At 43.3% G+C, this 13,976-nt stretch overlaps 1 protein-coding gene across 1 annotated transcript; it reads left to right on the top strand.

The window, feature by feature from the left end:
* Positions 1 to 2,981: 2,981 nt before the first annotated feature.
* Positions 2,982 to 13,897, top strand: LOC135486843 (phosphatidylinositol phosphatase PTPRQ-like). Its single transcript, XM_064769947.1, has 19 exons — positions 2,982 to 3,041; positions 4,165 to 4,359; positions 5,238 to 5,489; positions 5,895 to 6,089; positions 6,768 to 6,905; positions 7,435 to 7,737; positions 8,154 to 8,248; positions 8,630 to 8,840; positions 9,073 to 9,179; positions 9,379 to 9,586; positions 9,873 to 9,979; positions 10,179 to 10,386; positions 10,673 to 10,779; positions 11,844 to 12,051; positions 12,327 to 12,433; positions 12,633 to 12,840; positions 13,110 to 13,216; positions 13,421 to 13,628; positions 13,851 to 13,897. Exons 2-19 carry the CDS (start codon positions 4,302 to 4,304, stop codon positions 13,895 to 13,897), a joined length of 2,874 nt encoding a protein of 957 aa, XP_064626017.1. The 5' UTR covers positions 2,982 to 3,041; positions 4,165 to 4,301.
* The last annotated feature ends 79 nt before the right edge of the window (positions 13,898 to 13,976 follow it).

Here is a 13,976-nt window from a genome sequence, read left to right as displayed (position 1 = left end):
TTATTCTTACATGATCAGATCGGAATTTTATGGTAATTTAGAAATCTGTCGCATATCCGATTCAATAGTCTATATTTTAGAACAACCCAGTTGTACCTCGCCTCCAGTGTACAGTACTGATCTCCCAAATATGGGAAGACACGCCCACCACACACCCATAATATGGACCAATAGCGCTCCTCTTATAAATACGCCACCACCACGCGGGGCCTATTTGAACTACGGATCGGTCTGTTCATACAGGGTGATACAGAGAAAATTGGGGGCCTGTCATGCATTATGCATGGATAAGGTTGACGACTATGTCTAGGCCTAATTGTCTATGATTGACTGATATTTTATAACAAACGATGAATAAAAGAAGCCTAGTCATGTATGTTTATTACCGAAGTTTGCGGATGAAAATTTCCTTCGCCGTGAGCGATTTCTTACATCTTCCAGTACGCATCGAGGGATGCAGAGATCTTTGTGACGTCACCAGTTCTAAGCGGTTTTTTTTATTCACGTGTGTGTTTGTCCTATGATCTCGTGCATCTATTACCGAGCATAATACTTTATCGTCTATGGAATACAAAACAATCATAAAAACTAATTTTTGCTTCCATTGAAGAGAAATAAAATATTTTAACGACCACAGCGCATTGCCAATTGATGACGTCATCCTCCACATTAAAAATGTTGGCTTCTGAACTAACTGGCAAATTGCTATCAATAAAGTCAGCTGGGACGAGACTGTCAGTTGGGAGGGTATAGATCGTGGAAGGAACGCACCCGATTTCCCGCGCTATTTGCACAGTGATTCCATGGTTTACATTGAATATTCCAAGGTTTATCAGTGTTTCCAAGGTTTCACTAATTCCATACTTTATCAACTACCAACACAAACGACGTAATGTTGTAGCACTTGTGACGTCAAGGTTGACGGTTGAAAGGGAGACTTCTTTTCGGAAGGTATGCAGGGGCAAGCAAAAAAAAACCTTTCCATGCAGGGTATTTTTGACCCCTTCTCAACTCCGCTAGAGGCGCAACAGGAGACACGCAACGAACGCTCAAAATGAGCGGACAGTTTATCATTCTATGCCTTTTTAGTAACGATGCAAAGGACAAAATAGAGTCATTTACCAACAGTAGTTGACGACTGGAATGCGTACTTAATTGGTCTTTCCCGCGTTGGGGACTCGAATAGGATATCGTATGACGATTTTTGGGGAATTCATGCGACCTCTCCACCAATCAGATGACGTGGTGTCAACAAGGAAGTAGTTGGCGAAAACACAAAAAACCTAATTAAAACAAAGCACTTAATTACGAGAGTATGCTATACTTGAAAAGGACCAAAAGGAAATAATGATTTGTCGTGATATCAAAATAGTGTGGTCGTTAAATACATGTATATCAGGATCATCGAATGTAGTTTCCAAAGGCTATACATATATTGACCAATCACATCAATGCCAATTCGTGCATATAGAAGTATCAATTTCCGTGGCCAATAGAGCCATATTTTCAACGACTCGTCAACATCCAGGAAGTAACTTCAGTTGAAAATGACCATTGCTCGAGAATAGGCCTGGAAAGCCGACTCTCACTCGGTTGCTTTGAAAATACGATATCACCACCATGGGGTCTGGAATCGTGCGTCTGGCGATCCTGTTCCTAGGGATGATGATAACAACAAGCACAGAAGCCGGTAGGTTTGTCTTTTCAACGCTGGTGCCAGTCAGTCTATAGTTCTGTCAATTACAGTGAAATCACTAACATGCACCATCATGATATTCCACGTGTGCAAACATTTTGTTCAGCTCTCTCATAAAGTGAAGTTGTGGCATGAAGTCATGTCAGCTTACATTGGACTCGGGTGGTGTACTATATGCCAGTATATGTTTGGAATATTTGAGTTCAATTCCAAAAGGATATATCTTTGGAAGTGACTACTTGGCAAGCCCAGCTTACCAAACAGCGACTTTTTCTCATCCTGAATGGAGAGCCGAACTCATTAATATTAAAGTAAAGGCTCCAGCTCGCCAAACATGGTAGATTTTTTACCTGTTTGGCAAGCCCGGCTGGCCGAACAGGGTGGCTTTTAAGTGCTGTTTGGCAAGCGGCTCTCCAAACAGGACAAAAAAAGATGCCTGTTCGGCGAGCGGCTTGCCAAATAGACCCGGCCATGAAAAAATCACATTTTTAAGGTGACTGTCTTTAAATATGATACCAGGCCCGAAGTTAGACTTTTGGTCATGGGAGGGGGGGGGGGTCTACATATAGCCAATGATTTGCATGAAAATATTTAAGTGTCTCTGAAGGAGCTCTGCCCCCCCCCCCCCCCTCCCCCCTAGATACGGCCCAGGATAGAACATGGGCATTTATAGCAACCCAGGCCCACCAACACATGATGCGCTTGAGTTGTACATCAGTTATAAGCTTTAGCTCTCTCTTTTCAGCTTGCCCAAGTGGTCAAACCTTTGGTGATAATTGCGAGTACCAGTGTCATTGTTCTCGTGGTCAAGCCTGTGGTACTGACGGATCCTGTCCTAACGGGTGTGCCAGTGGTTGGGAAGGGGAGTATTGTCAGAGGGGTAAGTTAAAAATAAGAAGTCGACGATCTTCCCTTTGTATATCATTGCATGTCACTGTGCTTGTGGTCTAGCCTGTGCTTTAACGAGCCTGTGGTACTGACGGATCCTGTCCTAACGGGTGTGCCAGTGGCTGGGAAGGGGAGTATTGTCAGAGGGGTAAGTTAAAAATAAGAAGTCGACGATCTTCCCTTTGTATATCATTGCATGTCATTGTGCTGGTGGTCTAGCCTGTGCTACGAGCCTGTGGTACTGACGGATCCTGTCCTAACGGGTGTGCCAGTGGTTGGGAAGGGGAGTATTGTCAGAGGGGTAAGTTAAAAATAAGAAGTCGACGATCGTCCCTTTTTATATCATTGCATGTCATTGTGCTTGTGGTCTAGCCTGTGCTTTAACGAGCCTGTGGTACTGACGGATCCTGTCCTAACGGGTGTGCCAGTGGTTGGGAAGGGGAGTATTGTCAGAGGGGTAAGTTAAAAATAAGAAGTCGACGATCTTCCCTTTGTATATCATTGCATGTCATTGTGCTGGTGGTCTAGCCTGTGCTACGAGCCTGTGGCACTGACGGATCCTGCTCTGTGTGACAGTGGTTGTGGCACTGACGGATCCTGCTCTGTGTGACAGTGGTTGTGACACTGACGGATCCTGCTCTGTGTGACAGTGGTTGTGACACTGACGGATCCTGCTCTGTGTGACAGTGGTTGTGGCACTGACGGATCCTGCTCTGTGTGACAGTGGTTGTGGCACTGACGGATCCTGCTCTGTGTGACAGTGGTTGTGACACTGACGGATCCTGCTCTGTGTGACAGTGGTTGTGGCACTGACGGATCCTGCTCTGTGTGACAGTGGTTGTGGCACTGACGGATCCTGCTCTGTGTGACAGTGGTTGTGACACTGACGGATCCTGCTCTGTGTGACAGTGGTTGTGACACTGACGGATCCTGCTCTGTGTGACAGTGGTTGTGACACTGACGGATCCTGCTCTGTGTGACAGTGGTTGTGACACTGACGGATCCTGCTCTGTGTGACAGTGGTTGTGACACTGACGGATCCTGCTCTGTGTGACAGTGGTTGTGACACTGACGGATCCTGCTCTGTGTGACAGTGGTTGTGGCACTGACGGATCCTGCTCTGTGTGACAGTGGTTGTGGCACTGACGGATCCTGCTCTGTATGACAGTGTTTGTGGCACTGACGGATCCTGCTCTGTGTGACAGTGTTTGTGGCACTGACGGATCCTGCTCTGTATGACAGTGTTTGTGGCACTGACGGATCCTGCTCTGTGTGACAGTGGTTGTGGCACTGACGGATCTTGTTTTGAAAAGGGTGTCACAGTGGTCGACTCAGTGGTACTGACCGATCCTGATCTATTGGGTGTGGCAGTGGTTTGAATGGGAAGCATTCTCAACGGGGTAAGTAGAATCGACGTAATCCGAGGTAGTCGGCTGTGATGTTGTACGTATAATAGGCCCCGACAGCCTGGCTGCGCGTCACATAATGACACAGGGGCTAGGGGGTTCAGATGCATCGTAGTTCTGCTCTCAAAATGATAAGGTTGTAAATTCTGGATTTCCCTAATATCGTTTCTTCAGGCAATGTTGTTGCTGGAAAGAATTCAACACAGAGCTCGACGAATGATACCTATTCCTCCTCTTTGGCCCATGATGGAATCAGAAATCAAGCCTTTTCCAGCTGCAGTCATACAAACACGGAAGACCAACCTTGGTGGATGGTGGATCTGGGTAGGAAGTATGTCCTCTTCACTGTGAAGATATGGAACAGTAAAGGTAAGTCAAACGATCAGAAGTCGACACTCTAAAAACATTGGACAGTCCAGAAGGTGTCTTGCTTTGATAAAGATATTGTACACATGAAGCGTTGAAGAGTTGCACGGAAATCACTCTGACTGAAGGAAATTATTCGCAATGTATAAATCGTATAATGATATGATACAATGACGTCAAAACTCCACCTTCTGAGATCTCAGTGTTTTTGCATGCGGCAAAATACTGTACCATGAACATGGACATAACCGAGATCGAGGAACGGATCAGGACATTCAGGAGACTCTTGAATATCCACTACACAACCCATAGCACCAACAACCGAGTACGAGTTCTGACTATCCAGTACAACTGCCGTCATTACAGCCTCCATACTATTGCCAAGAAGAAAAAGCTCAGGTGGTTCCGCCATGTCACGAGAGACAGGGAAACGCTAGCAAAAACAATCTAGCATGGCACAGCAGATCGTAACCGACCAAAGAGCATTTGGATGGACCACGCGAATGACTGGACTGAAAGAAAGACCAGTGACCTGATCAGTCTCGCTGAGGGGATAACTGTTTGGCCCAGCATCGTCAATAGAGCAGGGTCGCCCTAATGACCGCACGGCTGCGGGACGTGATAATGATGGTGGTGGTGGTGATGGTGGTGGTGGTGGTGGTGATGATGATGGTGATGATGATATGATGTATAGTACTAGGTATATCAGTTAAACCACCCATACTCAACACCTACCACGAAGTTAATTTCCACATTAATTTCGGACTGACAGTTAACCGGATATCTGCCCTCCACGCAAGTCATTACGAAGAAAAGTACTAATAACGGAGGAGCGTCAGAGACTCGTCCGTTATTTATAACATGTGTATTTCATGTTTCAGAGGGAGATGTTAGAGAGTGTAAGACAACCCAGGAAGGCAAAGAATACAGGGGAACCATGAGCACAACGAGGAAGGGTTTCACTTGTGACGATTGGTTCAATCCGTATCCACTATTCCGTCGTTATCATAAGCCAGCCAACTCCTTTAATTACTGCCGTAGCCCAGAAGAAACGGACAAGGAACCATGGTGTTATACAACAGAAAGAACCTACAACAACCGCTTTGATTACTGTGACGTTCCAATGTGTCAAGGTAAGTTACGTTCGGAATGAGCAACACGTCAGGTAAAAGGGCATTCTGAGAGTCAGCTCAATTTCACTCATATCAGGGTCAATTCTTCCAATGACTAAATTCCGATGGTTTTGATGAAGAAATGCAAAGTCCTGTATTAAGAAAATACAGCTTTCTGTTTACTCATTACAGAGAGTGGAACTTGCGTGCCAATTCCATTTGGCGCCAATATTGATGTTATTTTGACTATGATTCAGTGAGGATCAGTTCATGACAGTCTGCTGCAATCGACGTAAAGTTTCTCGCTAAAAGGTCACCAATGATATGGATGCCGGGTGTCAAATCAAATGTGTTTGGATGCTTGAGCACTAGACCTTGTGAATTCAGATACTAACGAATTAATTTCTTGTGTTATCATCATTCCAGCAAAACTTAAGAACTTTAAAATCTCGATGGATAATAATCTCTGTCATAACTACACTGGTATGGTAAATTTTGGTGAGGCACCAGACATTCGATGTGACACCCCCGTCGTCGGACAATACCTGAAGATCACCCTCATGGACTCGTCGACAGTCCTCACCCTATGTAAAGTGAGCGTGCAGGCTTTCCTCTATAAAGGTGGGTTTATCTGAAACTTTTCTGTAGGAACTTTCCACTAGAACATCCTTGTTCTTAGCTCGATGAATCAAGTGAAAGACAACATACTTCTTGGAGCCCAAAAGTGCCGACGAGTGTCATTGCAATCACGCAGGTACTGCAAGACAGCCGCCCCTGGCTGAGTGACCTCAGAGCTCATCCTTTATCTCAAACATCTCGGCCTGTGATTGATCTTTTCAAATAGTTTTTTGACCAACAATAACGTACAATGTATAGCTTTGATTTTGAAACAATCAAATATTGAAATATCAAAATATTCTTGTAGTACATTTACTCTAACGCTGGTTTACTTATCTCAACTTTAAAAGTTATGTTTAAGCTTTACATACAAGTTGCAGTCTTCACGTAAGTATATAGAAGTATATACCAGAGACGGAGAGTGTACCATCATTCAAGTGTATGGAAGCGGATTTATAGGGCGTCGGCCTCATGATCGAGAGGTCGTGAGTTTGACACTCTTTGTTTTGGTTCCGTACAAGTTCAAAATGATTGCTTTAGGCCAACCTCTGTGGCTGATACCAGAGTATATCGAGCAAAGCGCTCTCAGGAAGCAAATACGCTTTGAAAATGATTAATATTATGTTATCGTTACCAGTAATTACAGCGTCCAGTTAATTTCTCTGTCGTTACGTTATTCAGAATGCAAAAACAAGCGCTATGGTCCTAACTGTAACAACCCATGCCAGTGTGACAATGATGCTGAGTGCGACGACACGACAGGAAAGTGTCCAAATGGAATTTGTAACAATCATTTCACCGGACCTTATTGCAATATAGGTAAGATAGGAAAGAATCCAAGAATTTAGTATATTAAAGGCGGACCGTGTCCGTGTATAGATAAACGGTGATAAATTTGTATAATTTTTTTACTAGGAAGTAAAATCTTTTTACAGGAGTGTTGCCATTATTTCTAGCATTACTTAATCATTTACAAGCATTTTTGGCTATAATTCCATTTGTCACCTTGAAAAGGTCAGGCCACCTTTCGAAACCGTTTTTATTTCGAGATTATTATCATTTCCGACTTTCAATCCAAGGTTTGACGAGATCTTAAAGGGAGATTGTTGATCCAATCCAATAATTTCATAAGCCTGTCATTTTTTAGGTTAAATAGTCATTTTTACAATCAATGTGTCTTTATTTTACTACTCTGCGACCTCAGTAAGAGAAGTACTATACACAAAGTACTTTTTTTTAACAAGCACAATAAAACGGGATTACCATCACCTGAAGACTTAGTATTAGGTGGTAACTGAACTAAAGCTTTTGGAGCAACTTATGTTATAGATCGTCTTGTGTCTTTTAGGAATACCAACATTTTCAAAGGATGGTGCTTCCACCCCTAATTCCATCCGCGTCAAATGGACACACGTACATCATGACAGTGCCTGTGATGCCGCGAAAGTTACGCAGCTGGATCTGATTTACAATTCCAAGTCTGTCTACCATTTAGACTACCCAAAGCCTGGAATGATAAAGTTTAATGTGACTGGTCTCAAGCCATCGACAAACTACAGCTTCTTTGTTCAGTTAAAATGGTTTACGATTCCCTCGAATATTGTGGAGTGGAATCGCCCAACTGCAACCTTTCCAACCGCGTCGTGTGAAGGTAATTAGAAAACCTTAATTTCTAGCAATAACAATCGGTATGAAGCCGAGAAATCTGTTTCATCGACATTCGGTTCACTTTCCTTAACCTTGCTCCCGAACTTACATACCCAATTCGCTTTCGAAGACAACTTCACTCTGACCAAACGTTGTCTCTTTCTTGTCGCACATTGGCCAATGCCTTGCAACATGGTACGATAGTGTAAGGTAATTTTAAACTCTATCAGTTGTTTTACAACAACCTTGATGAACACGCTCGTCCGCCTCTCGAACGGTTTGGCATCTTGGGCTTATCTTAAAAATACATACATTGAATGCCTTTCAAAGAATTCGTCTTATTCATTTAGTTAATACACACTTATTTATTCTTAAAGCAACAAATTTAATTAGTGATGCCTTTTTCAAAATCTTTTGAAGGCTACATGGTGATGCCGGTGATAACAGTGACATCGAATGCGGTAGACACGGGGTCAGTCAGACCGAACAGAGTGTCTCTTGTGATAAACTCACAGGTAGTAGGGTTTTTACTTGTATCGTTATGGTATCTGTTAATCACATCATAGTTCAGCGACTACAGGGCGTTGTTCGGTCTGTGCTTGGCGTTGCTGCCAAATGCAGAACTAGCGGAATTCACGTCCTATGATAACGTTCGCACCCAACGTTGACCAAACATCATTGCCATGTTGTTGCGAAAAAGCCGTGTGTTTCACCTTATCTTCTTGCAAATAAGCATTGTTTGAAATCATAGACCGTCATATAGAGTACCATTGCTTCTCAATGCGTAAATTAAGACTGGGATGTCACTGCCAATTCAACCACAGTGCATCATTGACTATCATTTCTAATTGGTGACCGACAGATAATCGAACTCAATGAACACCATGGTCTTTCAGGTTCCAGGCATGATATCCGACTGCTTCAAGCGATTGGATGTCCAAGCAAAGAAAACCAGTGGATCACGTTATAAGAAATTAACCAAAGCGGGACAAACTTATACAAAGAATTACCTCACAGCATTCACAGAGTATACCATCATAGCAACAGTGCATAGTCCCGATCAAAAACAGAAAGCCAACTATCTGAAGATAAAAACGCCAGAAGATGGTAATAGTTTAGAATAATTACACTAATATGCATCGAATCGTGAACCATGATCTCAAGTACAGAAAGTTCCAATCATTAATTGTCTGTCTCTACTAAACCAAATGCAATAACTTGTCATCATTCAACACCAACTCTCCGAATACATGTATGGAGTATAATCATTGACTTAGAACTCATGGACAATTTCTTACAAAGCTATCAACTAACTTTCCATATCTTTTTATCCCCACAGCCCCAGGGCCACCAAACTCGCTTCTCACGCAAGAAAAAACAACCAACAGCTTAGTCCTCGTGTGGATCAAACCGCGATATCCCAACGGGATCCTGAAGGACTACAAGGTATGAGGACAAGTCACTGAGATCACACTGAGATCGTAAACGGCAGAGAGAGAAAAGAATAAATATAAGAAACTTCGATTTCGATCGGTATGCCACATCTAAACTTATGCATGCAGATTGTTGTGGAAGCTCAGTCTATGGTTTGTTCAAACAATCTGTCACACAATTTTATAAACCATCATGTTCAAAACCTTTTCAGGTGATTTGTACTCCCTTGTTTTCCAATAATGAAGATGTCAACAGAGACTTGATGTCTTACGCGAAGGTGTCAAACTCTGACCCAGATACGAAGAGGCTGAAGGTTACTGGCCTCACTCCAGCCACCAAGTACAACTGCAGTGTTGCTGCACAGACATCCAAGGGATATGGACCAAGCGTTTACCTGACGAGCTCGACCGAGCAAGGAGGTAGGCCTTGTTTGAGAATACGATGTGCTACTCGGATTTCAAATTACATGTACATGTATATCGAAAAATCTACAGGGTGCATATGAGTGTTGGCTTAAAAACCTTCAAATAAAAGGTTTTTGATATGAAGAGTGTGTCGTGTGTCACAATGTAATTTGGCACTGTGAACCCGACTTTCTGGCATAGTACAACTCTTAATATACATGTTTGGAATAATCTTTGACTTAGAACGGACAATTTCTTACAAAGCTATCAACTAACTTCCCATATCTTTTTATCCCCACAGTCCCTGGGCCACCAAACTCGCTTCTCGCGCAAGAACATACAACCAACAGCTTAGTCCTCGTGTGGACCAAACCACGATATCCCAACGGGATCCTGAAAGAATACAAGGTATGAGGACCAGTCACTGAGATCACACTGAGATCGTAAACGGCAGAGAGAGAAAAGAATAAATATAAGAAACTTCGATTTCGATCGGTATGCCACATCTAAACTTATGCATGCAGATTGTTGTGGAAGCTCAGTATATGGTTTGTTCAAACAATCTGTCACACAATTTTATAAACCATCATGTTCAAAACCTTTTCAGGTGATTTGTACTCCCTTGTTTTCCTATAATGAAGATGTCAACAGAGACTTGATGTCTTACGCGAAGGAGTCAAACTCTGGCCCAGGTACGAAGAGGCTGAAGGTTACTGGCCTCACACCAGCCACCGAGTACAACTGTAGTGTTGCTGCACAGACATCCAAGGGATATGGACCAAGTGTTTGGCAGAGGAGCTGGACCGAGCAAGGAGGTAGGCCTTGTTTGAGAATACGGTGTGCTACTCGGATTTCCAATTACATGTACATGTGTATCGAAAATTCTTCAGGGTGCATATTAGTGTTGGCTGAAAAACCTTTAATTCAAGGTTTGTTACTAAGAGTGTGTAGTGTGTCACATTGTCATTCGGCACTGTGGACCCGACTTTCTGGCATAATACAACACTTGATATACATGTATGGAGTAATCTTTGACTTAGAACTCATGGACAATTTCTTACAAAGCTATCAACTAACTTCCCATATCTTTTATCCCCACAGTCCCTGGGCCACCAAACTCCTTTCTCGTGCAAGAAAAAACAACCAACAGCTTAGTTCTTGTGTGGACCAAACCACAATATCCCAACGGGATCCTGAAAGACTACAAGGTATGGGAACCAGCCACTGAGATTTCACTGAGATCGTAAACGCCAGAGAGAGACTTTATTATAAGATGACTGATAAAAAAAACTTAGATTTCGTTCTTTAAGCTGACATGCATGCATAAAAATCCTAACGGCCAAGTTAGAAAACACAAACGCCCGACCACCAAACGACCAACTGCACTTGAAACATGATAGAGAACCAGCGACAGGTCTCACGTGACTGCAAAAAAACAAGTTCATTGACGAGACAGGTCACAGAGACGCTCTCGTGTAAAGAAAAAATGAAAATATTCCTCGAGCTGGTTCGAACTCACCACCCTCGTCATTTGATACGTGCCGTCTTATCCACTATACCATGAAGCCGTTGTTGGAAATGCACATATTTTCCAGTTTTTCATTTCACGTACAAGTTTGACAAAATGGCGTCTTTTGTGCCATCTGTACCATTTTCAGTTTCAATGTGGCCTTTAAAATTTGCCCTCTTACAATATTGGCAAAGTAAATTCATAAGATACATAATCAGGAGATAAACCTGACACCCTGTGATGATTATAGGAGCACGCAGCTATTTTTCGAGTTTTAAAGATGCAAAACAATTTCCCGCTTTGCTGGTATCAAAACCATGCGAGTATTGAGGAACTGTCTGATTAGGTGGCATTCGATTTCAAACAACAATCGCGCGAGGTCGCAATGGCCACTTATAGTAAGATTATATGAACTGATGCTCATATGTGTTTTCCACATCCGGTGAATACGATAGCGCAACTGCGGCATGCTGGTAGCCTATCAATGTACATTTGTATTTGTGTTTCGTGCCTTATATGCAAAGATTGTGTTTTGGCCAATAAATTTCATTTCAATTTTCATTTCATTTCATATCTGCGGGCGTTTGAAACATGGCTGACCGGTCGTTCAAAACATGGCGGACGGGCGTTAGTGTTTTCTAACTAGGCCGATAGGGTTTTTATGCATGCATGTCAGCTTCAATGCATGCAGGTTGTCGTGGAAGCTTAGACTACAGTTTGATCACACAATTTTATAAACCATCATGTTCAAAACCTTTTCAGGTGACTTGTACTCCCTTGTTTACCAATAATGAAGATGTCAACAGAGACTTGATGTCTTACGCGAAGGTGTCAAACTCTGGCCCAGGTACGAAGAGGCTGAAGGTTACTGGTCTCACACCAGCCACCGAGTACAACTGTAGTGTTGCTGCACAGACATCCAAGGGATATGGACCAAGCGTTTGGCAGAGGAGCTGGACCGGGCAAGGAGGTAGGCCTTGTTTGAGAATACGATGTGCTACTCGGGTTTCAAATGATATCAAAAATCTACAAGGTGCATATTTAGTGTTTGCTGAAAAACCTTTAATTCAAGGTTTGTTACTAAGAGTGTGTAGTGTGTCACATTGTCATTCGGCACTGTGGACCTGACTTTCCGGCGTAATACAACTCTTGATATACATGTATGGAGTAATCTTTGACTTAGAACTCATGGAAAATTTCTTACAAAGCTATCAACTAACTTCCCATATCTTTTTATCCCCACAGTCCCTGGGCCACCAAACTCGCTTCTAGCGCAAGAACATACAACCAACAGCTTAGTCCTCGTGTGGACCAAACCACGTTATCCCAACGGGAGCCTGGAGGACTACAAGGTATGAGGACCAGTCACTGAGATCACACTGAGATCGTAAACGGCAGAGAGAGAAAAGAATAAATATAAGGAACTTCGATTTCGATCGGTATGCCACATCTAAACTTATGCATGCAGATTGTTGTGGAAGCTCAGTCTATGGTTTGTTCAAACAATCTGTCACACAATTTTATAAACCATCATGTTCAAAACCTTTTCAGGTGATTTGTACTCCCTTGTTTTCCAATAATGAAGATGTCAACAGAGACTTGATGTCTTACGCGAAGGTGTCACACTCTGACCCAGATACGAAAAGGCTGAAGGTTACTGGCCTCACACCAGCCACCGAGTACAACTGTAGTGTTGCTGCACAGACATCCAAGGGATATGGACCAAGCGTTTACCGGACGAGTTGGACCGAGCAAGGAGGTAGGCCTTGTTTGACAATACGATGTGCTACTCGGGTTTCTAATTATATCGAAAAATCTACAAGGTGCATGTTTGGTGTTGGCTGAAAGACCTTTAAATGTTTGTTATTAAGAATGTGTCATGTGTCACATTGTCATTCGGCGCTGTGGACCCAACTTTCCGGCGTAATACAACTCATGATATACATGTATGGTGTAACCAATGAACGTACGGTGGATTGATAACGAAGCTATCAATTAACTTTCTATGTGTATCTTTTATCCCCACAGTCCCTGGGCCACCAAACACGCTTCTCGCGCAAGAACATACGACCAACAGCTTAGTCCTCGAGTGGACCAAACCAAAGAATCCCAACGGGAATTTGACTAACTACAAGGTATGGGGACTGGTCACTGAGATCTCACGGCGATCGTTAACGCCAAAGAGAGTCTGTTTTATTAGAGCAAAGCTAAGAATCTTAGATTTCGATCGGTATGCCGCATCTAAATGCATGCCGATTGTCGTGGAGGAAGCTCAGTCCATAGTTCGTTCAAACAAACCTGTCAGACAATTTCAACCATCATGTTCAAAACCTTTTCAGGTGATTTGTACTCCCTTGTTTTCTTACAATGAAGATGTCAACAGAAACAGGACGTCTTACGCGAATGTGTCAAACTCTGACCCAGGTACGAAGAGGCTGAAGGTTACTGGCCTCACACCAGCCACCGAGTACAACTGTAGTGTTGCTGCACAGACATCCAAGGGATATGGACCAAGTGTTTGGCTTAGGAACTGGACCAAGCCAGAAGGTAGGCCTTAGTTAGAGAATAAGGTGTGGTCCGCGGGTTTCTGGCCTCACACCAGCAACTGCTGTAGTGTTGCTGCACAGACACCCATGGGATATGGACCAAGCGTTTGGCAGAGGAGCTGGACCAAGCCAAAAGGTAGGCCTTTGTTTGAGAATAAGGTGTGGTACGCGGGTTTCTGGCCTCACACCAGCAACTGAGTACAACTGTAGTGTTGCTGCACAGACATCCAAGGGATATGGACCAAGCGTTTGGCAGAGGAGCTGGACTAAGCCAGAAGGTAGGCCTTTGTTTGAGAATAAGGTGTGGTACGCGGGTTTCTGGCCTCACACCAGCCACCGAGTACAATTA

The sequence above is a fragment of the Lineus longissimus genome, chromosome 4 (genome assembly GCF_910592395.1).
Source record: "Lineus longissimus chromosome 4, tnLinLong1.2, whole genome shotgun sequence".
Classification (NCBI taxonomy): Eukaryota; Metazoa; Nemertea; class Pilidiophora; order Heteronemertea; family Lineidae; genus Lineus; species Lineus longissimus.
This window is presented reverse-complemented; position numbering and strand designations above follow the sequence as displayed.

Excerpts from the sequence above, each read along its gene's own strand:
- LOC135486843 (XM_064769947.1), top strand. The coding sequence starts at position 4,302 with ATGGTGGATCTGGGTAGGAAGTATGTCCTCTTCACTGTGAAGATATGG. Across the intron at positions 10,387-10,672 it reads GAGCTGGACCGAGCAAGGAG|TCCCTGGGCCACCAAACTCC; the intron begins GTAGGCCTTGTT and ends TTATCCCCACAG. Across the intron at positions 13,217-13,420 it reads GGAATTTGACTAACTACAAG|GTGATTTGTACTCCCTTGTT; the intron begins GTATGGGGACTG and ends AAACCTTTTCAG.